Below are 27,618 nucleotides of genomic sequence, written 5' to 3'. Positions count from 1 at the left end.
AAAAAATAAAATGCTATATGAAAAACAAGAAAGACAATGCAGAATTTAAATTGCAAGAAAGAAAGTGCAAAAAGAAAACAAGGAAGAAAAAGAAAAAGGAAAAAAAACGTCTAGAGTAACTCATATGCTAATCAACTAATGTTAATGCGAACAATCCCCGGCAACGGCGCCAAAAACTTATTACGATTCTGTAAGTGTACAGATTCGTCATCAGTAATATATAAGATTATCGTATCCACAGGGACTATTGATTAAGCACTAGTTAACTTCACACGGTGAATTATCTAGACGAATGTACACTACAACAAAATCGCTCATAGACATCGGTTTTCCACCGGTGTCTATTTGATTTTCGACCGATGTCTATGAAGCCGATGTTAAAAGTCTGCCATTTTAGACATCGGGTTAAAACCGGTGTAGTATCACTTAACGACACTGGTTTTCGAATCGGTTATTAACCAGTGTAGTATCACTTAACGATACCGTTTCATACACGGTGTAAAACCGATGTAATATTGTATGTTAATAACACCAGTTTTGGCAGCGGTAAATGACCGATGTAATATTACTTTATAACACCGATTTTACATCGGTGGAAAACCGATGTAATATGTATTTTTTTTAATAGCACAGATTTGATCTTAAAACCGACAATAACAAAAAAAAATACACAAATATTCACAAATTGTACAAATATTCTTCATTCAATAATATCCATAAAATACACAAATATTCACAAATTATATAAATAATCTTCTTACAACAATATCCATAAAATACCCAAACATTCTTTTTACATCAAAAGCTAGCTAATAGATATCAAAATCAAGGTAGAATATTCTTTTAACACATCAAGGTAGAACCGCACTTCAAATGTAATCTAGCATGCATTCAGCCCACTCGAACTGCATTTCATCAATTTCAACTCTGGAGTACTTGAGATTTGTAAACTATAAAAACACATAAATCCACCCTATGTCAAATAACTAAAACAAATGTGTACATGTATCAAATAAAAAATATAAGATCACAAGTGCTTGTCATAAACATGCTTACCAGCGTGTTGAAACCTATTCTGTGAATGGTGGCTTCGAATGAACTTCACGAGCAAGGCCAAAATTTGCTATCTTCACAAAGTCCTTGGTTACCAATAAGTTCTCTGCAAAGGTCATAATCTAGTTTAATAGAATGCTAACTTCACCAGAATAATTATAGGTGCATAAATCACATTTAACAAAATAAATGCTAATCCTAGATAACAACGTTGTAGGAATAGATCTGTTAAGAGCACACAAATGAATCTTTATAGGGATATTTGGTTAAAAGCGAAACTAAAGAGGTACACCTACCTCCCATGTCAATAAGTCACTTCCTCGAGTTGGATATGGCTTTTGCAAATCTAGCTCCATATAGAAGGTGTAGAGTTTGATATCTTGAAGCTGCAAATCCAATCAGAAGTAGGATTAACGTGGTAAGCAAGACATTGAAAATCCCATTAATAGACACATATTGGCCATGAGAACCCTTGTTCTTGTCATTGAAATAAGGTGGGGTAGTTGTCATGCCTCCCAAACTTGAATTAAAAGGATATGGGAGAAGACCCCTAAATCCTTCATTTATCCATTGAACTTCCTTAATGTACGAAGGCATAAAAAATGAAGAAGGATAACGATGCCATTCACTTCCGATGCAAAGCATAGTCTCTGTGCATAAAGGCAAGCATTCCATCAAATTTAAAACTATAATCCAATCAATATAAAACGATAATCCAATCAAATTTACAGGCTATCGCTTCTGCATAATTTCCCTATTGTAATACAAGAGAACTATCAATTTCCAACTAGGGGCAAAGACAACAAAGAAGATGATAGACAAATTATATGACTTTCTTCTATTAAATGAAGCAATATGCAGTAACTCTCAAACTAGCAATGAAAAAGACAGATATAGTACTCTACCTGTTGCTTGTATATAATAGCCAAGTTGTTGAAGGGCACAGATATCCCTGTTGTAACTGCTAAAATTGCCTTATAGAATGATGCAACAACACTCATCAAATTACTGCATGAAGAGAAGTTTCATTAAGGAACAAAAATAAACTATCCGCACAGTTGTCATCAAACATTTCTAAAGCTTACCAATCCATGTATATATATGTTGCCAAGGCTTGACAATGCTTGTGGATGGTTAGGTTGTAAAGCAAAGCATGACTTGGGAAAAATTATTAAAATGAAGTTATTAACAAGGAAAAAAACAACTTGTTATTATCTCCCTGATTTCAGGATCATATGATTCCAGTTTCAGAACTAAAATTCTTTCAAATCCGTAACATTCTGAACGGTTGGGTTTTTTCTGCAGTTGGGCCCTGTACTTCAAAAGACGGTAGAATCTTTTCGTCTCCTCCCTCCTACGGAAAATTATGTTCCCCCATTTAAGGACCCTTGGAGGTTTTGGTGACGACTACAATGTTTTGGTATGAAACCTTCCAACGTGTCTACAGATGACCTTCATTGTATTTTTTGTATATACCTTGCTTGGTGTTTGGATTTGTTTATGCAAGGAATGAGCACTGCATCATCTACTGGGGATCTTTAACCATGCTTTATACATCAGCACACTGGGTTACATTAGTTTGCTTTTTGTTCTAGCATCTAAAGCAAAAGAAAGTACATAAAGGATAGAGGATAAGGAATAACCATGACAAGAAACCAGGAAAATATATAATAATAGTAGTCCTTCAAAGACAATGAAAATAAAGTAACTAACTTAAATCTGAAGGTGATGCGTAAGTTCAAAAATCTTAATAAAATAAATTATAAGTCGACATAAAAGGATATAGCTTTATAAGTAATTTAGAAATTATAGACAGTTTTAATTTAGAAACCTACTACAACACTATGTTAAAGGTTTATGCAGAAAATAAGCTGTTGGCCAAAGGAAAGGAACTGGTGAATCAGATGTCTGCGAGTGGTTGCCGAATTGGTCCTTTGACTTGGGATGCAATCGTGAAATTGTACATTGACTCCGGTGAGGTGGAGAAAGCTGACTCCATATTGCATAAGGTACTCCTTCAAAAGAAGATCAGGCCTTTCTTCAGTTCGTTTATGGCTGTGATGGATCAATATGCTAAAAGGGGCGATATCCACAACACTGAAAAGATTTTTCGAAGGCTGAAGGAGATGGGCTATGTCGGTAGAATGAAGCAATACGAAGCTTTGCTCCAGGCCTATGTGACTGCCAAGACTCTAGTTTATGGCTTCAGGGATAGGATGAAAGCTGACAACATGTGCCCTAACAGGACTATGGCACTTTTATAAGATTGAAAAAGATAAACTAATGTCTAAAAGTTTAGTAGTGGTTTGCTTAGGGGTTCAAATGACCTCAATAGCACTGATCCAACTGCTAAGTGCTCATATCAAACTGCTTCTCCACTCATTAGCCTTGAGTACTCCAATCGCTGGGATCCAATGACCGATGAGAGGAGCAGTATCGGGTCATCTCAAGAGGCTCCTCAGATCTATAGGTTTAACTTGGAGGAGATAGAATGTGCTACTCAGTACTTTTCGGAGGTGAATTTACTTAGCAAGAAAAGCAGCTTTGCGGCAACATACAAGGGGATACTACGCGATGGAACGGAGGTTGCAGTGAAGAGGATCAACAAGACTAGTTGCAAGTTAGAGGAAGCTGAGTTTCTCATGGGTTTGAAGGCATTGACATTGCTAAGGCATGAGAACCTAGTTGGATTAAGGGGCTTCTGTTATTCAAGAGCAAGAGGAGAGTGTTTCCTCATTTATGATTTTGTTGCAAATGGGAGTTTGTCGAAATATCTAGATGTCAAATGCGATGAGATTCACAAGGTCCTTGATTGGTCTGTAAGAGTTTGTATCATCAAAGGCATTGCTAAAGGTATTCTACTTGACCTATATGACTATACTACTGTAACAACAACAGCAACAAACATTGATCATTTAAGATGGAATTTCATCTTGTCATTTAACTACATTTGCACTTTGCCTTGAGGAATCCTAATTTGTTTGATTCTTACATAGGTATGGAATATCTCCACAGCGACAAACCTAGCAAGCCCTCCTTGCTCCATCAAAACATGTCATCGACAAAAGTCCTCATTGACCACCATTTCAACCCCCTACTCTCCAGTTCTGCCCTGCACAAACTATTAGCAGACGATGCCATTTTCTCCTCTCTCAAAACAAGTGCTGCCATGGGCTACTTAGCCCCCGAGTACTCTACCAATTAAAATAAATTATAGTGGCAAATACTCTACCTGAGCAGGCTATCCAAAGCAAACCTTGTGGATGCAATAAATTATAGTGACAAATACTCTACCAATTAAAATAAAGTAATCCAAAGGATTAAGTCTATGTCCAGAAACAATTAAGGTAATTTGATGTGCCTATATTGAAATTAATTACTATACAGATACATATGTACTCTGAAGGGGGGATACACAGTGAATATAGCTCACCTTGCAATGCTTTAATCGGATGCAATCATATTTATCATCTCGAACCCATCTCACTGCTGGAGTGGTATTTCCTAAAGCACAGAATCGAGTGCCAACTGATTTGAACAGAAACTAAAATAATATTATGAGTAAAAACACTTACCCTCATCCTCCTCTAGTTTTGATTCCTCCACATGAAGCAACTCCTTGACCCTTGCTTGATTATCTGCACTTCCCAATCCAGTATCTAAAATAAGCACATCGCATCCTCTGAAACAATGTATAAATGTATGTCAGAAAGAAGCAGGGTGGAATTAGGCATCGAAAACTGAATTAAAAAAAAACCCTAGAGGGTGGAAATTAAATTACAAAAACCTGGAGGAAATGAACATACAAAAGAAACGCTAACCATAGGTACGGCTCCCTTCTTTTAACATAACCATATTAAATTTATATTCTAACCTAAACCATCCGATATCTAAATTCCCATTAGATCTTCAAGGTTACAATCTTCCATAATCACCTAACATGAAACCTAAATGTCACTGAAACCATTTCAGATTCAGGTTAATCTTTATTTACAACATTCAATTACCCAATATAACAACTCTTATCCTTGTTAACTAGTAACACATCATACCCTTAACCTCCAACACCAGAACAAACAAATTCTTATTGACTCTGCCGTGGATCCAGCTCAAAACACACAGGATTCATTAGGTAACATCTACTGCAACTAATGATCGCACAAGGGTAAGGAACAAGAACTAAACCGTACCTCAATCCCCTACAAACAGAACATTACATAGTGCATCTTCACTAGCCGGATCAAGAAGAAAGAATAACAAGAAGTCATCAAAACAACCTGTTAACAACAACAACAGATCGACCTCATTACCTCTGCACCCTTCAATCACCGGAGACGATCACTGATACGAAGAAGAGATCGATCCAACAGAGCTGTGGTGGCCGGGACCAAAATACCAGTCTCTGCTTCCCAGAAAGAACCACCTGAATCAACACTAGAAAGGATCAAGGTTCGAATTCACAACCAAAACCAAACCCTTACCTCCAAGATCGAAGTTAGGGCAACGACTTGTTCTTGCCGACGAACAGGGACAGAGATCGGGAAGGAACAATGGTTGTTACCTCCTCCAAACAATCGATGCTGGCCTGATCCAACGCCGATGCCCTTGGTTCCCTCCCGACAGCCGGCGAAATCCACCGATCGAGATCCGTCGCCGTTGTTCACCGAGATCAGAGAAGGGAGGAAGGGATCGGGGAGAAAGAAGGTTCGGCTGTAACTAACCTCTCTTCCTCTCAACGCTCCAAGGTCCGCTCTTCGCCGGCGCCACCGAGAGAAGAAGAAATCGCCGGTCTCGGTCGCGTGAAGTCCGAAGTCGCGAGAAGCAGAGGAAGAACAGAGGAGAAAGTCGGGGGAAAAGAAAAGGCTTCGGCGCTTTATAGAGAGGTTAACCCCAAACCCCATCCTCAACCTTTAGCAATCAGACGATTAAGAAGGGGAAGAGATTCAAGAAGGGGAAGAGGGAGATGAGGCTGAGAGAAATGGTCGGAGGTTTAGGTTTAGGCTGAGAGAGATGGTCGGAAGGTCGGATGGTCGGAGGTTTAGGTTTCGGTTTAGGTTATCGCGAGAGAGATGGTCGCGCGGAGGAAGGGGCGGGATAAAGATTTAGGTTTGGAGGGAAAACACTTAGGCAAATTTTGGCTTGTGGGGAAAATTAAAATATTTTATTTGGGTTCATTAACATCGGATTTTAAAAACCGATGTTAAAATAGATGTCTATTAACGAAAAAAAGGGCGCTCATAGACATCGCCTAAAAAATCGATGTCTATGAGCTAAAATCTGCGCTCATAGACACCGGTTTTTAGAAAAACCGATGTAAAATACTCAAAGACATCGGTTTTAGCCTAAAACCGTTGTTGTTCCACCGATGTCTATGAGCGATTTTGTTGTAGTGGTAAAAGTAAAGGAAAGAGAAGAGGGAAGAGAGAGAATAGATCTTGGAGGGAATGAGCTTCGGGAGATGAATTCTAGGATTTTGGTTTCATTATAATGCTAAGAGATATTACATAGATTGCTTAGTTTCTACCCTCTATGTCAATGCTCTTACAGGAAGTTGAATTGGTCAATACCCCTAAGTATCGAATAGAGAAGATTCCTGTGAAATCCTGTAATGGTTAACCCCTGTCACGAGTGTGCCTTGGTAGATCACAGGGGTACATATCTAGTAAATAACAATAAAGATAAAGGTAGAGGTTTGGTATGATTTCCTACTTCCTTATGGAGGAATTGCCTCTCCTTTCAAGAGAATGTCCTAGACGTCCGTGAACGGGTTACCCTTTTCACTAGGGCCCCTCGGGTGTACAATATAGCGTACACTCTCTACGAGAGCAGCAAATCCTAAGATATTGTTTCTCCTTTTAAGGGAACGTCCTAGACGTCTGGAAAGGGTTACCCCTGTCACTAGGATACCTTGGTCAATATGCTCTAGGGCATCCCCTTTACGTGATTAACAATCCTCCACATCAATCAACAAAGCATGCAAAGAAATATAAATACGTTACGCACACAATGCGCGAACAAGGCAATAACATGTCATTAAATAGAAATGTGGTGAATCTACATAACATCTCCATCACATTACAAATACTCCCTAATCCCAGAAGAGGAGATCTACTCCATTGCGAGGGAAGCACAACCCCAAAATATGTAAAGCATACTTATAACCCTTGATGTGAGAAGAAGGGGAAGAAGAGATGCTTGTCGGGGTTTCCTATGTCTTGGAGATGTCTCCTTGCTTTGGAGATGGATGGAATGTCAAAGGACGGCGGTGGATGAAGCTCTAGGGTTTCCCCCGAAGGGGAGAACCCTTTCCCGATGAGAGGGTCGAAGTCCCGAACCAAAGATCCCCCAATGAATAGGGTTATTGACCCTTTTATAGGGTAAGGTACGGGCACCTCACGGCCCGTGTCACGGTCGTGTGAGATCCCCACGGCCATGCCTATCTTCTGCACTGGTTAGGTGGCACGGTTGTGCGAGATGGCACGTCCATGCCTATCTTCTGCACTGGTCAAGTGGCACGGCTGTGCGAATCTGCATGGCCATGCTCTTCCTCTCTTCTGGTTAAGTGGCATGGTCGTGTGAATCCGCACGACCGTGTCTTCCTTCTGCTCTGGATACACACACGGTCGTGTGAATTGTCACGGCCATGCATCAAGGGCGTGTGAACTTGTATACCATTTTATCACATCTTAACGTGGTATTCTTGAGTTGGGGTCTTCATCAAAGTTGTAGATATTGAAGTTATCTACATTTTGAGATCTGGAATAACTTATAACTCTAACTAAACAGAAAGTTATGGTCATTTAACATTTGGTCTGCAATGTTGGAAATCCCACATAGCCCGGACACCTTGGAAGCTCTAGACTCCACTTAAGCTCATTTTTGCTCCAAATCGTGTCCTGCCAACAAGAAAACATACAAAGAGAATATCTCCGAACAAAAGAATATTTATGCAGAATATATGCTAAGAAAGGTGAACATGCATAGAATATACGTGAATAAAGTAAATGATTGTGCGTCAAAACATATATAAATGATCATAAGATCTACGTACATCAAATATACACCACTTGGTTTGGGAATAAAATTCTGACCCGCTACATCAATTATCATCCTCTGATATGAATTTAATTGATTATAATAACTTTGATCCTCACTAACTGAGAATTGTATATTTCATCCATAATCCTCATCAGATATGAATAGTTCACCATGATATGTCCAATTATAGTAATTCAGGGTAAAACCAAATCTACACGAATGTTCACATATGTTAGGGTCAATTTATGCTAGAGGGGGGGGGGGGGGGGGAATAACTCATCGTGTGTGCTCGTCGTTGCTTGCTTTGTGATGATGTGCAGCGAAAAAGAACTCAAAGCAAACACTCACAACGCTAACACAAGGGATTTACTTGGTATCCACCTCAAGAAGAGGTGACTAATCCAAGGATCCACACACGACGCTCGCTCCACTAATAAAAACACTCCTTATCGATAACTACTGGAGGTGGAGAAACCTCGTACAACACTCACACAACAAATACAACACACGCAAGAAGAAAAATACAAGAATACAAAGAAAAATCTTCTTCTTGCTGACTTGTTGTTTGTTGATGCCTCTTGAACCTTGGAAGTGCACCTACACTTGTCTCCAAAAGCCTCCAAGTACTAGCGGTGAATGTCATGGAAGAGCGCGTGAAGATCGGGAAGAAGGGTTGCAGCGTTTGAATGTTTTGTCGCCTTTATATCTGCGCTTCTAGGGCTTCCAATTTATTGGGGCTCATCCCAATCGATTTCCATGTCAGATCCCAGCAATCTCGGTCGTCCAAAACCTATATCTTACGCAAAGGTTGTATCCTAATCGATCGATTGATTGATTGGGGAGGCTCAAATCAATCGGTTGATCGATTTAGAGTGTCTCTGTGCTCTCTGGACGAAGGCTTGAATTGATCGACCGATCGATTCAAGTTTCCTCGTTATCACGCAAGAAAACTAACTGCCAATCAATCGGTCGATCAATTGACGGTGCCCAATCGATCGGCTGATTGGTTGGGAATGCTTCTGTGCATGCGATATAAGCTCACAATCGATCGGCTGATAGATTGGGCTATTGTTTATCACATCACTCTCCCAATCGATCGGTTGATCGATTGGGCTTCGGTTCAATCGATCAACCGATCAATTGATACCCCCTTGACTTGCCTAACTCAAGTCCAAGGTCCCCAAACCCAACATCCGGTCAACCATGACCTATTGGGACTCCTTGTACCTAGCATCTAGTCAACCTTGACCTGTTGGGACTTCTTCACCAAGTGTCCAGTCAACCCTTTGACCCACTTGGACTTTTCTCCTCGTGTTAAGTGTCTGGTCAACCTTGACCCACTTGGACTTACCATCTCACGCCAAGTGTCCAGTCCTCATGACCCACTTGAACTTCCAATGGATGTCCGATCACCCGTGACCTATCTAGATTTCCTCATGTCAAGTATCCGGTCAATACTTTAACCTACTTGGACTTCCCAACAGCAGGTGTCCGGTCAATCTTGACCCACCTGGATCTCTACGTGCCTGACTTCACTCACCAGGTCTTTTCCATCCACCTAGCTTCACTCACTAGGGCTTTCTATCTGTCTGGCTTCACTCACCAGGACTTTCACCTAGCTCCACTCACTAGGATTTTCACCTGGGTTTACTCACCAGGATTTTCCCACTGCCTCGCTTCACTCACCGGGACTTTCCCACAACCCAACTTTACTCACTGGGACTTTCACCTGCTTAGCTTCACTCATTAGGTATTTCACCTGGCTTCACTCACCAGGATTTTCCAACTACCTAGCTTCACTCACTAGGTCTTTCAACTAGCTTCACTCACCAGGATTTTCCCTTGCCTAACCTCCAGTTAGGACTTTCCCAGTCAAGTATCTGGTCAACCTTGACCTACTTAACTCTTCTTCATATCTAACTGGTCAGTCCTTGATCAGAGAGAAATTATATCAATAATCTTCCCAATCGAATGATTGCACCTGCAATCTCTATGTATTGTCAAACATCGAAATCCAAACATCGAAATCCAAGCTTGAGTCAACTCAAACTTAATCAACTAGGTCAACCTTGACCTAGGGATATTACACCAACAATCTCCTCCTTTTTGATATTTAACAATACATTTAAGTTAGGATAATCTCATAGCCTCAACTTATTCTTCATGTCAATGCCCTTTGGATAATGAAGGCATAATTTAGACTCTACATTCTCCCCCAAACTTTCCTTGATGGACAAAGGCCTAACTTAAACCCTACATTTCTCCACCTATTAGCACACATCAAAAACTCTCCCCATGAAGAGTTACTCAACATTGTTCACAACCTTACATGTTGTTTACACCACCATAATAAAGATCTCATACCCTTCACTATATCCAATGCTCACCCTTGAGCATTAAACAACTTCACACTCACAATGAAGGTTTCATACCCTTCATTATATTCAATGTTCATCCTTGAGCATACTATTTTTCAACAATGAAGATACCACATCTTCCATTGATCCCCAATGCTCAACCTTGAGCATTTTTCCAAACGAAGGATTTACCACCTTCAATGGTTTTCGAAAAATATTTTCATGTTTTTAAAGAGTTGCTCCCCCTAAAAACATGCGTCAACCTTCTGTCATTGCGTCAATAATGGCTTGGAATTCCTAAACCTTTAGGAAACCCAAAACTTGAAGTTTTGAGGTTCAAATATCAATATTTGAATGCAAACCTCAACCTAACTTCAATCTAGTGGTCCTTAATCAATCCATCCTTGTTTTCATCATAAAAGTTTCCCCTAAATGTATACAAATGTGTTTCAAGGGGTTAGGAATGGTTACCTAGACTAAAAATGGTTTAAAGTGCAGAAATCAGACATTTACAGTCGAAAATAGCCTTCTCAATCGATTGAAGTTGAGACTCAATCGATTGAAACCATTCCAATCGATCGAAACCATTCCAATCGATCGCTTGATCGATTCTGCGAGCTTTTGTTCACGGAGAAAGTGCTTGGATCGATCCACTAATCGATCCAGACTTGAGTGAATCGATCAGCTGATCGATTCAGTGAGCTTCTGCTCATGGGAAACCCCTCTCAATCGATCGCCCGATCGATTGAGACACTCCAATCGATTAGGTGATCGATTGAATGTCTGATTTCCTGAAAATGAATTTCAGTCGAAATTTAGAAACTCCCTAAAAATTCTACAAAATTTAAAAAATCATGAAAACTCTTGTAGACATTATTTAGGGTATATACTATCATGGAAAAATAGTTTATAAAATACATCTTATTTTCAAAGATTGACATAAACTTGGAAACTTGTAAAAACTTCAATGTTTCTTCCAAGTTTATGTCTAACTTTTCAATGATGAGTACTATCAAAAGATAGCCTTCACCAAGGTTTTTCAAAATACATTTAAAATTATTTTCAAAATCAATTTCCAACCATGTTCTATGCGCTCAATGCGCATGACTTGTACATTAGCTTTCCCAATGATTAGAGTACACATAACTATGTGTTTTGATGAAATCAAAACTTAACTAGATGCACTAAATCAACATCTTAAGTCTTGTTCATCATCCTAGCATCTCACTTGTATTTAATGTGTACTAAAATACATACAAGTCACCTTATAGTTTTTGTGAGATGTAGATTTTAGTTTTGCCCTAAACTAGGGATCATGCATATCTATATAGGCATTTTGAATATTAAACATCCACCTAGAATGTTACTTGTTAGTAAATGTTATTATCCTTAATTGTAAGGAATTAAAAAATAATGCATGATGATTTATGGCATACATCAAAAAGAAATGATTTTCAAAAAGAAAATACACTATAGCTACATGATGTATGTATGACATGCCATGGTATTTTTTTTATATAATGAAAATGAATGCACACATGATGTCATGGCATATAATGGGCAAACAAAGCATGATAATTTAGCATAAGTAAAATACCTAGATTATCTATCTAAGTATCTTTAAACCTTAGCTAACTTAAAATTAAATCATACATTGCCCACTTTTTCCCAAGAACATGTCAAACTCCCAATTTGACATTTCTTTTCCTTTTACTAATTTGTGTCAATTTAAATTAAATATAATTCCTCAAGGTTTGGCACACTTTACTCTTTCAAAGAGTAATCATTTTAAATTAAGGCCTAAATTACCCTTATCTGCCTAAGAAAATACCAAAATCCCAACTTAGCATTTTTATCCTTATTCAATTTGTGTCAATTTAAATTAAGTCCAATTCCTCAAATTTTGACACATTTTACTCTTCTAAAGAGTGAACAATTAATTCATTTCATTTTCAAAGATTAACAAAAATCTTAAAAATGCTCTCCAAGTGCCAACTATATCAAGGTTGGGTTAACTACCCTTCCAATTGGAGTTGGCACTCTCTAACCCATCTAGAGTGTGGAGAATATACTCCTAGGAACCCAAAACCTATTGGTGCTCCTTGAGTGTTCTAGGTATTCACTAGGGATAACCTTCCTAGATACCTTCCTAATGACCTTTCTAGGCTTCTTAGAATCCTTGGTCACTTTTTCTAGGTCAACTCTAGGGATAGCTTCTCTTATGACCTTCTTGGTGACTTTCTTTGACTTTTTAAAAGTCTTAGTCACATTTGTTGTTACAAAGATACTCCTAAGGATAACTTTCCTTATATCCTTGACTTGACTCCTAGATCTAGGATTGGTTCCATAGGTATATGGAACCCTATAATATGAAGCTACATCCTCCTTAGCCTTAGGTTTGTATCCCAAACCTCTATGGCTATTGGATGACTCTCAATGTCCTAAACCTAGGTTATGCTCATTTTGCCCTTCTAGAATATTTTCCATCCTTTTTAGGACCTTTTCTAATTTATCAAACCTTGACCTCAAGGTTTGGTTTTCCATCCTTAAATCCTTAGTTTTGGATTTTTTTTTTTTTTCCATTATTCCCATGAGCATTTTTATGTTTGGGCCTATATCTAAAATTCTTAGAATTCTTGCCCAAATTATTATCTATCTTTCTAGCCCTATGTGAGGTAGTCTTGGCATGAAGAGCCACATGATTTTCATCAATTCTATCATGTCTCCTATTTTTATGGTAAATTATATTAAAATGATATCAATTAGAACTAGCATGCTTTTTATCATGATTCAAAGGGATAGACTCAATAAATGATACCTTGAGTTTTATCTTGGAAGTTCCCCCTTGACTTGTGCTTCCACCCTTGGCTTTGACGGATTTCTTCCCTTTTGGACATTGGCTCCGATAATGTCTTTTTTGGTTGCAAGGAAAACACACAATGTGCTCCTTGCTTTTCTTTGTTGTGGGGGTGGTCTCCTTGGGCTTCTCCTTGCCCTTTGGTGTCATTTGGCCCTTCATCTTGGCCAATTTAGGGTACTTACTCTTGTAGTACTCATGTTCCCTACACTCAAAATATATAATATGATTTTTATTTTTAATTAAACTACTTATACCTTCACATGTAGGGATGACACTTGATCCTCCATTTGATGTCTCTTGATTTTTGGAGGATGCCCCTTTTCTCCACTTGATCCGGAAGTAGAAGCTTCTCCTTCTTCTTGGTCCGAAGTCACCAAATGTCGCTCCCCCTCAATCCTAGAGGTGAAGACTTCTTCATCTTGATCTTGTACATGGAACAAAGAGTATGCTCTCTATTTTCCCTTTACGTTGCATTCTTTTGAAGATGAAGCTTCTTGGACTCCTTCTTCGGATGTTGAGCATCTCTCAACTTCCGAGTCCTCTTCCTCTTAGTCTTGATCCAATGAGTTGCCCTCTTTAGATTCCTTTTGATTTGGTACAGTGGAGGGAACCTCATGGATTTTAGCCAATTTACTCCATAGCTCCTTGGCGTCTTGAAATTCTTCAATTTGCTCTAAGATGTTGCTTGACAATAGATTGACCAATAGCTTAGTCACTTTATCGTTGGCCTCACATATTTGGATTTGCTCTTGTCTCCACTTGCTCTTCTTGAGAATTTTGCCTTTTGAATTTGTTGGAGCTTCAAATCTTTCCATTAGAGTAAACCATTGCTCTATGTTCATCATAAGAAAATTTTTGATTCTTGATTTCCAAGAATCGAAGCTCATCATCGTGAATGGTGGAGACGCCCTTGTGTCGAATCCCAGTCTATCTTGGAATTCCATTTGAAGTTGAGCCTTTGATGAAGTCTTCGACTTGTAGAAATTTACTTCAACTTCTTCTCCCTCTATCTCGTTGCCCCTTCCGGTGATGATTCCGGTGAAGAGCGACCTCGCTCTGATACCACTTATTAGGGTCAATTTGTGCTAGAGGGGGTGAATAGATCGTCGCATACTCATCGTTGCTTGCTTCACGATGATGTGCAATGGAAAAGAACTCGAAGCAAATACTCACAATGCTAACACAAGGGATTTACTTGGTATCCACCTTAATAAGAGGTGACTAATCCAAGGATCCACACACAACGGATTTACTTGGTATCCGCCTTAATAAGAGGTGACTAATCCAAGGATCCACACACAACGCTTGCTCCACTAATAAAAAAACTCCTTCTCGGTAATTACCGGAGGTAGAGAAACCTCGTACAACACTCACAACAAATATAACACACACAAGAAGCAAAATACAAGAATACAAAGAAAAACCTTCTTCTTACTCACTTGTTGTTTGTTGATGCCTCTTGAACCTTGGAAGTGCACCTACACTTGTCTCCAAGAGTCTCCAAGAACTGGTGGTGAATGTCGTGGAAGAGCGTGTGAAGATCGGGAAGAAGGGTTGCAGCGTTTGAATGCTTCGTCGCCTTTATATCTGCGCTTCTAAGGCTTACAATCGATTGGGGCTCCTCCCAATCGATTGCCACGTTAGATCCCAGCAATCTCGGCCGTCCAAAACCTGCATCAAGTGCAACAGTCATATCTCAATCGATCGGCTGATCGATTGAGGAGGCTCAAATCGATCGGTTAATCAATTTAGAGCGTCTCTGTGCTCTCTGGACGAAGGCTTGAATCAATCGATCGATTCAACCTTCCTTGCGATCCTGCGAGAAAACCAGCTGCCAATCGATCGGCTGATGGATTGGCGGTGCCCAATCGAACAGCTGATCGATTAGGAATACTTCTGTGCATACAATATAAGCTCCCAATAGATCGATCGATTGGGCTGATGTTTATCGCAGCACTCTCCCAATCGATCGGTTGATCGATTGGGCTTCGGTTCAATCGATCAACCGATCGATTAATACCCCCTTGACTTTCCTAACTCAATTCCAAGGTCCCCAAACCCAACATCCGGTCAACCGTGACCTGTTGGGACTCCTCGTGCCTAGCATCCGGTCAACCTTGACCTGTTGGGACTTCTTCACCAAGTGTCCAGTCAACCCTTTGACCCACTTGGACTTTTCTCCACATGCCAAGTGTCCGATCAACCTTGGCCCACTTGAACTTACTGTCTCGTGCCAAGTGTCTGGTCCTCCATGACCCACTTGGACTTCCACCAAATGTTTGGTCACCCGTGACTCATCTGGTTTTCCTCGTGCCAAGTATCTGGTCAATCCTTTGACCTACTTGGACTTCCCAACACCCGGTGTTCGGTCAATCTTGACGCACCTAGATCTCCACATGCCTGGCTTCACTCACCGGGTCTTTTCCATCGACCTAGCTTCACTCACTAGGGCTTTCCATCTGCCTAGTTTCACTCACCAGGACTTTCACCTAGCTTCACTCACTAGGATTTTCACTTGGCTTTACTCATTAGGATTTTTCCATTGCCCGGCTTCACTCACCGGGACTTTCACCTGCCTAGCTTCACTCGCTGGGTCTTTCACCTGGCTTCACTCACCAGGATTTTTCAACTGGCTAGATTCACTCACTAGGTCTTTCACCTGGCTTCACTCATCAGGATTTTCCCTTGCCTAACCTCCAGTTAGGACTTTCCCAGTCAAGTATCCGGTCAATCTTAACCTACTTGACTCTTCTTCACGTCTAACTGGTCAGTCCTTGACCAAAGGGGAATTGTATCAACAATCTCCCCAACCGGACGATTGCACCTGCAATCTCCATATATTGTCAAACATCGAAACCCAAACATCAAGACTCAAGTTTGAGCTAACTCAAGCTTAGTCAACCAGGTCAGCCTTGACCTAGGGATATTGCACCAACAACGTACTTTATTATACTGTAAAAATTTACCATTATAACAATTTCTGTATAGACACTTTACCTTATCTCTGTAAGTACCCCGTGGTAGTTTTGATGTGATTAACCAAGTCAAGTTAGGCCCTGTTATATTTTGATGTCCTGTGTCTAAGTGTGCAGGAACTTAGGAGCACAAGAAGTTGAGAAAAAGATGCAACTAGCGAGAAGGATGACACGGGAGAGAGTTGACTGGCTTGGTGCATTTGAGGGATGAGATGTTGCGGAAGAGTATGCTGGCAAACGAGAAGGAAATGCGCGTTGGTTCTGAGGGACGAGAAGCCGAATCGAAAGACTGCTCGAGAAGGCCGGAAAAGGGGTTCGAGTGAGCCCTATTTAGGATGACTGAAATCACCCAGAGCGGAGCTAGAACAGAAGACACGGACAAAAAGTCAACTCTGAGTTGACCCTGATCCAGGAACCCGAAGCTATTCCAAGCGCCCGGACTCTGGGTGCCCAGATCACCCAAGGCAACCAAGGTGACCTGGGTGTGAGCCCGTGGTCGCGGGCCGATTTAGCCCAGACCAAAAAACTTATCGAAACACGCATTGTCACGATTTGGTACAACATAGATAAAATTATATTCATATCCAGGCACCTAGAACCCTTCTAGGCGCCCCGATCAAGGCTATAAATACAGTCTTGATTCCATAAGCTAAAATAACACTGGTAAATGATCTATTTTTACTTTAGCTTTGTAATTGAGTGTGTTAACTGCTGTAAGAGGCTTCTTCACCTGAAGGAGACTTTAGTGGATTTTTTCAACGTCTTGGATTAGCAATCTTCTTATTATAAACCAAGTAAAATCTCTGTGCCTCTCTTCTTTTAATTTGCTTACTATTTTTTGTACAAGTGTTTATGTTAATTAAGCTGTAAAGTTTAAGAAAGGTATTTGTTTTTTATTACAGGCTATTAACCCCCTCTAGCCGGTCATAAGGGACCTACAATTGGTATTAGAGAAAGGACGCTTCAGAAGGACTAACCGCCGACCGAAGCACAAGAGATGGTTGAACTAAGTATCTACCCACCGAAGTTCGAGGGGGAGTTCGTGATTTGGAAAAGAAAGATGGAGGTATTTTTTAAAACATATTTTGATTTATTACTAATATTAAAATATGATTTTGTAGCTCTAAAAGATAAAGAAGAATATCAATGGACCAAGAAGGAGCAAGCATATTTCGTAGCAAATGGACGAGCCGAATTCCATCTACTAAGCGTGCTACCTCTATAAGAAGTCAACAGAATCGGCGCCTATGAATCAGCAAAGGAGCTTTAGGAGAAGTTCCTGGAGCTACATGAAGGTATATCCGAAGCCAAACTCACGAGATAGGACCTGCTTCGGAACCAGATCAGCAACCTTCAGCTAGAAGAAGGTGAAATCATCGCACACCTTCACTCAAGGATCAAGGAACTCATCACTGGACTCACGAATCTCGGAGAAAAGATAACTAACTGAGATTCTCTAAAGTACGCACTTAACGTATTTCCTAGGAATCCTGAATGGTTAACCTGAGTAGATGCTTATTACATCTCTAAGGATCTAGAAGTAAGTACATTAAAAGAATTATTTTCTATACTTAAAGTACATGAAACTAGATGTGCAGATCTGAAGAAAGAGTCCAAGCACAACATTGCCTTAAGGGCAAAAATGGACTAATCAGAATCCGAAACGACTCTCAATGATAATGAAATGGTCTTTATGGTAAGAAAGTTCAAAAAAAATATTAAAACTAATAAGTTTAATCAAGTGCAGGGTAATAGAAGGAAACGAAAGGTAAGATGTTATCACTGCAATGAAGAATGGCACGTCAAGGATAACTGCTTAAAACAGAAGAACAAGGACAAGGAGAAAGACAAAAAGGCAACCCAAGCGACCCAGAAAAGGCACAAGAACCTAAAGGTGACATGGGATGAAACTTCATCAGAATCAGAAATCAAAGTCTACACCGGGCTTACACTGATGGCAAGTCGCGAAGAAGGTGATGAAGCAAGTTTATCAGAAATGAGCATCGAGTGTATCGATGAAGAGGGAACAACGCCGAAGGAAAGCAGCTCTTCAAGGGGAGCATCTAAGATCGATAAGGTAAGTCATGTACAATCTCTACCTCCGGATAAATTATTTAAATATATAAAAATGTTGTCAAAAAGCTCTTGCAAATTAGAAATAGAAAATAAAAAATTATTAAAAGAAAATAATGAGTTAAAAGGAACTTTAGCAACATCTTATCAATTAGAGGATTTTGACAAGATAAAAATTAAAAATTAAAAATTAAAAATGGAAATAAAAAATCTTGCATGCTCACATGTTCAACAAGCTTGAATTTATAATAGATTAAATTGATATTTTAGGTATGATCAGGGCTAAATTAGAAAATTATCACCAAAGTATATTCCTAAAAAAAATTTACTTAACCCGGTTGGAAGGAACCTATTTTGGGTTCTAAAATCATGCATAAATTAATATTTTTTTTTTGCATATCGTACTTTTTAGTTGCTTAAAATTATCAAATAAATTTATTTGCATGATTTCTATTAGAAATTAATTAAAATTTAATTTTTTCGAGAAAGAAAATTTCATTATCATTTATGGAAAAAATTTTAAATTTTTTTACCATTGTATTATTTTTCTATGATTTTTTTACAAAATTTATATTTTTTAATTTAAAAATATCTTAAGGTGATATTTTTTGATAAAATTTATTTTTCTATGAAACTTTATCATTTTCTCTATCTAAAAAGATATTTTTAAAATTTTTTGACCATTGCTAAATTTTCTATAAATTATTTATCCAAATACAAATTTTTAATATTAAAAATTCTTGAAAATTAAATTTTTGAAAGTTTTTTTTTGTAAAAATACTTCCACTATTCCATCTTACTATTTTAGTAAAAATCTCTCTCTTTTACTAACTAACTTTGGTGAATCCTAAAATGAATTTACGTTAATATCCTTTTTCTATTCACACTAAAAATAATTTCAAGGTTTATTAGTAATTACACAAGTGAAACAATCAGTGATCTAGAGTTCGAGATTTAGCTGCGGCATATTATTATGAATTTTTCTCATCATTCATTTTCTCTGGTTGTTTTATATAAAAAAAATATATAGTTCTCTTTAGTCCCACATCTTAGAATTGACAATACTATGATCAAATAAACTTCTATAAATATTTTAGGCTGACAATGTTAAAAAATATACTTTTCTTAGTTTTTTTTTACTAAGATAAGTATAATATTTAATTAAATTAATTTTTTTCATGGGAAGCCGTAAGGGTGACACTCGAAAATCCAAACAATTCGGATTTTTAAAGACCCAAATAATTTAGATAAATCCAAACAATTCGGATTTTCAAAAACCCAAATAATTTAGATTTTCAAAAGTCAGGTACTTTACCCTAATGACTCTACTTTAGTATTTTAATGCTAAAATACTTTAATTAATATAATTTCATTATAAAAGATCAACATGATTTCAATGTATTATATTACACACGCAACGCGTGTGCACGATCACTAGTTATTAGAACATTTCTTAATTTTTTTAGCTTAGAAGCCATTTTTAAGAAATTTTTAGCGAAAATGAATATTTATATAGAAACAGCTTAAATTTAATTCAATTTTTTTTAAAAAAAATCAGCTTTGGATATTTAATCTTAACCGTTAGAAAAATTCTTACAATTTTAAATAATTAAAAATTATTTTAAAATTATGTTTTTATAAATGATTTATAAATTATAAAAAATCTAGATTTTTGAAATTTAAATGTTCATGATTTTTTTTGGATAATAATCACCTTATTTTTATTCCTTAGACTCTGATTTAAATTTATTTTAAATTTATTTTCATGGAATACTCCATTTTTAATACGATCCAAGGGGAAGAACTAGAAATTAAGTATAGGGAGAGGGTACATTCATTTTTGCACATTTTTTTCTTAAATGCAACATATGTACTTGTCATTTCTATTACTATTTATTTTTGGTTTACCTAACTTAACTTGGGGTTGCTCACATCAAAAAAAAGGAAATTGTAAATATCCTGTGATAGTTTTGATGTGATCAACCAAGTCAAGTTAGATCCTGTTATGTTTTAATGCCCTGTCTCTAAGTATGCAGGAACTTAAGAGCACAGGAAGAGCGAAAGACGCAGCTATCGAGGACGGCACGGGAGAGAGTCGACGAAATCGATGCGTCCGAGGGACGAGATGCTGTGGAATAGTACGCTGGCGAACGAGAAGGAAATGCGAGATGGTTCCGAGAGACGATAAGCCAGAGCGGAAGACTGCTTGAGAAGGCCGGAAAAGGAGTTCGAGTGAGCCATATTCCGAATGGACAAAATCACCCGGACCAGAGCTGGAGAGGAAGACCCAGACAGGAAGTCAACTCTAAGTTGACCCTGGTTGGAGCACCCGGAGCTATTCCGGTGCCCGGATCACCCGGGGCAACCAAGGCACACCTTTGGCTGCCCCGGGTGTAAGCCTGTTGTCACGGGCTGGTTCAACCCGGTCTGAGCGCCCGGACTAAAAAACATATCGAAACACGCGTTGTCACGATCCGGTGCGATACAGATAAAATTCTATCCACGTCCAGGCGCCTGGTACCCTTCCAAGTGTCACGCCCCGAAGGAGTCCCTGTCCGAAGAAATTTCGGCAACATCTCCCCTGTACGACGGACAATCTGAGACTTTACTACATCACCATATACCTCTGCCACATGCGGCTGGAATAAATAACAATAATAAACAAACCACAACACATAGACATCCACGCAGTTTAATAAGCAATGATAATAAGACTCAAAATCCACCCTACTCAACTACACTCATAAAACTCAAAACCGATATCCTACTCCACTACACTCATAAAACACAAATCACAACGAACTTAACTCGCAGGCATGCAGTAAAACAAGTCCGAATGAAAGTCATCGACAAATAATAGCAATCCATACAGGATCCAAAGTATCTAAATAAAACAAGTCTAAACATAGTCAAATAAAGAAGAAAAACCAAAAGATCAATAAGCCCTCGTGGTCTGCAGGGGACTAGCAACTGGACTCTCTCCTGACAGCATCAACCTGAAAATAATAACGGAGGCGGGGGTGAGTTCAACACTCAGCAGGTACAACTGATATGCATAATAAAGAATATAACCAATAGCACTAATCATGCGTACAGTCTCCTGATACAAGAAAGATAAATGCAACTGAGGAATACAGGAGAAAATTGTACTAACCAAGACCAAGATATAAGGATAACGGGGTCGTCAGACCGAGAGTGTCAAAATCCTGTATGCATGTCAATCATATGCATCCATATAAATGCAGCAAGTAAATGCAGCAAACACAAGCAATAAATGCATCATGCATATGATGCCAATGACATGGTCACCCCTGACGCCAGTCAGCCATCTCACACACAATGGTGAGTCCGAGTGGGTAGGGCTGTGACAACCATGCACTCTGACATCACTGCCCTTGATGAGTGACCGAGTGGGCGGGATGCTGTCGGAGTACACACATACTCCTACTCCAAATCATAAATGGGGGAGCGCAATGCTCTCATCACCCGGTACACAATGACGGGGAGGAATCTCTGCCGGCTACCACGCTGCGTCACACTACCCATGAGCGGACCAACGAAGCCAAACAAAGTCCAACTGCCTGCCGGCTACCACGCTGCTACACTAAACCAACGGAGCCAAACAGAGCGGAACTGTCTGCCGGCTACCACGCTGAGTCACCAGACCTACGGAGCCAAACAGCAGAACTGCCACACACCTGTCTGATATACCACTAACCCATGAGTGGTGGTGTGTACAGATACGTGTAACTGGCGATGTGCTCGACAATAATGGAGCAGACAATCGCACAGCATGCAATCATGCAGGATGATGCATGACACTAAACATGGCAATATCATGAACAGCATAACAATAACCATATAAATAAATACAAAGTATGTACCACAGGACAATGTATCAAATGGAAGGTACACCGATAAGATAGGGTATCAAATAAACCCTAGGTCCTGAACATATTGTATAATATGGTTGTGTCACTACCTCTAAAGCATGTATGATCAGGTAAATAATAATATGCAGTGCATAATAAGTAAACAAGCAAACATGTAACAGATCATGTAGTGACCAACCAAAACAAATGGAAAACACAATCATTGCTATATGTTAAACACATTATTATGCATATCAAAAGACATAAGTTAAAGTACCCGCCTCCAATAAGAAAGGTCCAATCAGTCCAAATCCGACGTCGAGATAATCGTCTCGCGCCAAAGTCCCGTGTCACCAATATAGATATATTTTATTTAGCTACAATTTACATAAATAGCTAAATAAAATTCCTAAGAACTATTTAGGGCAAAACCCTAAACCATAATCCTCAACCTACCTAAATCAAATCCAACGGTTATTTAGGGTTAGTTTTCTAATCCCTAATCAACCCTTAGATTAAAAATCTAAAACGAACTAACTAAATTTGGATTTAATCTACAGCAAGAAACAAACAACTCCTTACCCTAAATCCGGAACCTCTCCTATTAATCCACAGCACACAAAAGTCCGTTGTAATCCTTCCTTCAATTCACAGCCCCCCCTGATGATGCTGGAACAAGGTGAGCTGGACCAAGAACACCACAACAACAATCAAGTACCCAATTTACCAGTGAGGGTATAACACTTACCTCAAATCTGACTTAGGGTTTCCTCTCTGATGAAACCTAGTTGTTGCACCGGTGATGAACAAGGCAGAGGGAGCAGCAATGGGAGAAGACCGACTGGTGTCGCCCAATTCAGTGGTCGACAGAGTCACAGAGGGAAGAAGGGAGACCGACAGTAACGAAGAGGAGACCGGTTGCCTGCTCTTGAGAGTTGATCGGTGTCGAGAAGAACAAGGAGGAAGAGGAAATCGGGAGGCAGCGTCGGCGGAGATGCTAGGGCACAGAGGTGGTGGCAGCCGACGCTAGGGTAGAAGGGAGGCCGGCGGTGTCGCGAGCCCAGAGAGGAGGAGGAATCGGCCAAAGAACTAGGGTTGAGGAGAAATGGCTCGACCGATTAGGGCATGGCTGCGTTCGGCGAGGAAGACACGAGGGGTTTTGTCGCAAGAGGGGGAGGAAACCGCTCGGGGAAGGAGGTTAGGGCTGATGGTTGTCGGGCGCGCGGGGAGGAAGAAACGGCGAGGAAGAGAGTAAATAAAGAAAATAAAAGAAAAAGAAAAAGGAAAAGTAGAAAGGAAATAAAACTTTTCCTTATTAAAACAGGGTAGCTTAAACAGGCTTTTCCAGGCCCCATTTTCATCCCCGTTAACTCGTCCATACGAGCTCCGAAAAATTCCCGAAAAATTCCCAAAAATTCCAAAAAATTCCCTTATTAATATTTGCCTATTTTTGGTATTTTACATTCTCCCCCACTAATAAAAATTTGGTCCCAAATTTCGTTATCTACCATCAGCAAGTACTAACAACAGATATAGAGTATAAATGCTAAATGGTAAATTAAATCACAGACCTCAAGTGAAAAGATGGGGGTATCGAGCTCGGATAGTATCCTCGAGCTCCCAAGTAGCCTCCTCATCCGAATGAAGCTGTCATCCAACTTTAACCAGCCGGATAGTCTTGTTCCGCAACTGACGCTCCTTTCGGTCCAAAATCCGTACCGGAACCTCCTCATAAGTGACGTCAGGCTGAACCGGAACTGAGACATCTGTCAGCACATGCGTCGGGTCAGGTACGTATCTCCTCAGCATAGATACGTGGAATACATCGTGCACGCCTACCAAGGACGGTGGTAGTGCCAGCAGGTAAGCTACTGCTCCAATCCTCTCCAGAAGGTAAAACCAAAATCGGAGTCGACACAAATCTCCGCTTCAGCTCCTAAAAGCTGGTCTGGAAATCCTCGGACCACGTGAGCTTCACGCCTTTCCTAGTCCGGCGTGTCAGTGACATAGTTATGCGGGAGAAACTCTCAACGAAAGGTCTGTAATATCCTGCCAGTCTCAAGGACTGTGGATCTCCTGCACTAATTTCGGCTGCTCCCAACGGTAACAACCTCTATCTCCTGTGGAACCACGGTATACTCCTACTGGTGACCGTGTGTCCCAAACATCTCACATAAGACAATCCAAATACGCACTACTGATCTTCACATATAGATGTTCTCGTCGAAACATCTCTAGAACTATGCAAAGATGTATACGTGACTCAACCCAGATCCGAAATAGACCACAACATCATCAACAAAGACAATGGAAATCGATCCAAACATCCTAGAAATACCAGAAATCATCGAGTCTCTGAAAACATCTAAAGCTTCGCAAGCTCTAATGGTAAAATCAAGAACTCACAATGTCCGTACTAGAGACATTCCTAACCATAAGATCTCTAACAATAAATCTGAAATCCAATCACCAATAATATAAATCACCAAAGAATAAATCCACCAATGTGAGAGCAACGCTCCATCACAGAAAATACCACATATGTGGGAGCAACGCTCTACCACAAGAAATCCTCAATATGTGAGAGCAACGCTCCACCACAACCAAATCCGTAATATGTATCTACAATATATACATAGGGGCAATACTCCGCTACAAGCAATCCACAATAGGTAGGAGCAACGCTCCACCACAAACATCCCACAAGTGACCAAGACACCTGACTATCCAACTAGAGACTGCACAAGATCACTCTACCCCATATTATTGTGGGCAGCCAAGGGTATAACAACCTAGTAAGAATATCAAATCCCTTGTCAACTCTCTCCACGTCATAGTGGGTCACTCACTAGTAGAAGAAGTAGTTGACAAGGTGTACAACCAAAGACAAAATGATAAACACTCAACATAGGTAGAATCATCATGAGACTACCAATAATGCACCTGACACACGTGCACACACAACTAGGGTATGATCAACATGATCCTCTAATTAGTACACACTCATAACACATGTATAAATTAGTGTGATACTTCCAACAAATCATAATAGACACGAGTGTACACAGAACAAACATAATCAACAAGATACCTCGAATATTACACCGAACACATCTGCACATATCACAACTTAGATTAAATCGATAAGATACCTCCAATAAAACACTCAAACACATGTGCACATTTCACAACATAGATTTAATCGACGAAATACCTCCAATAAACAATCAGACATGTATGCCTAACCACTCGGGTATAATCTACTAGAAACCCACAATAATCATAACTGGACAAGTATACACCCACTACGTGCAATTTAAACCGTCTATCAAGAACTCCTACAACACATAATAATCATATGTACACACCTCATAGATATGCAAAAATCAACATACTTAATCCAATCAACCTGACATTCCCTATTTTACCTTCTATGTTATCCAAATCCGACACAATACTCAACCATTTCAATCCAGCCTTGACATTGATGAAAAATTGGTTACATTTGACACTTCAATAAAATTTATATCCTCAATATCTGAAACCATTACTAATCATTCATATGGAGTTATATGATCAAAAATTTTGCCAGGATTCACAAACCAATTCAATCATAATCAACCGGATATCATGTTCCATACATGTATCCATTATAATTGTAATACTTGAAAGAAATCCATGCAAATTCGAAACCATCTTATACTAAACATAGGTTTAGTACATCTTTAGAATACTGCTCAGTTTTCCCGACTCATACACTGTTTAGAGACATTTTGCTTCATGGAAATTTTAATAAGATTATATATATTTGAGAAGAGAAATGAATTTCTTGTATAAACAAACACAACGGTCAACGTATCCACTCAGCAGACCCAGAAAAATTTTCAACTATGACAACCAAAGGCAGCACAACAAAAATCCTACCAGTTCATTGATCCATAATCCATACAGAACTATCAGAAGGGATCCATCTTTATAGACACCAGAGCAAGTAACAACTTGACCCCCAAATAAATTGTCAAATAACTAAATCAGTTCATGGGTCAATTCAATACTAATTACATCAACTCAAAGTAGAAAATGTCAACCCACATAATATCATATGTATAAATGTGTACGACCCAATAGCAAAAAGTCAGAATTCAAGATCATCAAGACACTCTCATTTTTATTCTCAAAAATATCAGCCCACATAATATCAGATGAATAAGTCTCTACTCCCCATGAGAGCAAGTTAGCATTCAAAACATCAAATCATTATTTATCCACATAGTCCAATATCAGAGGAAGCAAATATCAATTTTATCATCCTGTTAATTAACCACAACTAACCAGATTTATTAAAATCTCATAGGCACACTCAACCGTAAACTCTCTAGCACCCGATATATAATCTGATCACCAACTATAATCATCAAACCTGTGAATATCATACATGACACTCACTATGTCACCATCAACGACAACCCAAATAATATATCATCAAAATAGTTATCCACTAATAGATCATCAAAACAAATATCTAGTAATAGATCATCAGACAACCACATAACATTTACTCTCATAAATCATTAGAAATCAACACATCACAATATCTGATCTCACAATATCCCTCAACCTCAAACCATTCTCAACAATGATCAAACATGATAACTCCCCAATGACCAATTTTCATCGTATCGGGTACCCTAATATCCAAAAGATATGAGTATAAAAACTCTACTGGCTAAGTCAACAGGAATATGTAGGTATCATCCATTACCCAACTAACAATAGCAGAGGCTGGTACGTGCCTCCATCTCCTACTAATAGTAACAGAAGCTAAAACTACTGATGGTATGATATGAAAAATCACCAGAGACTATAATCCTTGATCTCTATTAAGGTCAAACATGCTCAATGGCTAACCCATCACATGTAATATGTGTTACAACAACCAGACAGGTACTAAATAAAGAATGCTAATACATGTCATAAACTATAAAATTAAACATCATACATATATGCCGTCTGGAGATGTTCCATCGCTGTCCAGTCTCCAACTTCTGACCTCAAAATTCCGAACATGAAAATCACCGGAAATCCATAAAAATCCGAAACAGAAATCCAAAACATATACATAATGGAAAATTCGTGCAATCCAAATAACTACCCAGTTTGACTCGCAAACTTGGGCTAACCAAATATCTAGAACACCAAAAGCAGGTAACATAACCCGCTCTGATACCAATAAATTGGTATCAGTTAAATCTCAAAAATCCGTAACACAAAAAAAACAACAAGTATCGCCAAACTTGGCGCTCTGATACCAAATAAATTGGTATCAGGTTATCCCAAATATCCAAAATACGAAAACAAAGGCTCGTAAAACTTGGCTCTGATGCCACTAA

At 39.1% G+C, this 27,618-nt stretch overlaps 1 protein-coding gene and 1 long non-coding RNA gene across 3 annotated transcripts; one reads left to right on the top strand and one right to left on the bottom strand.

Annotated features, from left to right (window-relative positions):
* Window positions 1-891: 891 nt before the first annotated feature.
* On the bottom strand, window positions 892-5,995 carry LOC122014246. 2 transcript variants are annotated; one of them, XR_006120618.1, is made up of 9 exons: window positions 5,615-5,995; window positions 5,364-5,476; window positions 4,629-4,735; window positions 4,487-4,557; window positions 1,959-2,061; window positions 1,524-1,703; window positions 1,350-1,439; window positions 1,057-1,159; window positions 892-950 (listed from the first exon to the last, which is right to left on the bottom strand). It is a non-coding gene; the product is annotated as an uncharacterized LOC122014246 (long non-coding RNA). The 2 variants fall into 2 exon arrangements; XR_006120619.1 differs by lacking the exon at window positions 1,524-1,703.
* On the top strand, window positions 3,462-4,281 carry LOC122014245 (probable serine/threonine-protein kinase At1g01540). The gene is made up of 2 exons (XM_042570418.1): window positions 3,462-3,906; window positions 4,050-4,281. Exons 1-2 carry the CDS (start codon window positions 3,468-3,470, stop codon window positions 4,256-4,258), a joined length of 648 nt encoding a protein of 215 aa, XP_042426352.1. The 5' UTR covers window positions 3,462-3,467; the 3' UTR covers window positions 4,259-4,281.
* Window positions 5,996-27,618: the final 21,623 nt, after the last annotated feature.

The sequence above is a fragment of the Zingiber officinale genome, chromosome 8B, assembly GCF_018446385.1.
Source record: "Zingiber officinale cultivar Zhangliang chromosome 8B, Zo_v1.1, whole genome shotgun sequence".
NCBI lineage: Eukaryota > Viridiplantae > Streptophyta > Magnoliopsida > Zingiberales > Zingiberaceae > Zingiber > Zingiber officinale.
This window is presented reverse-complemented; position numbering and strand designations above follow the sequence as displayed.

What these genes read in the sequence shown, in the direction of transcription:
- LOC122014245 (XM_042570418.1), top strand. Translation starts at nt 3,468, where the DNA reads ATGACCGATGAGAGGAGCAGTATCGGGTCATCTCAAGAGGCTCCTCAG. An exon ending in CATCAAAGGCATTGCTAAAG is followed by an intron (nt 3,907 to 4,049) that starts GTATTCTACTTG and finishes ATTCTTACATAG; the next exon opens with GTATGGAATATCTCCACAGC.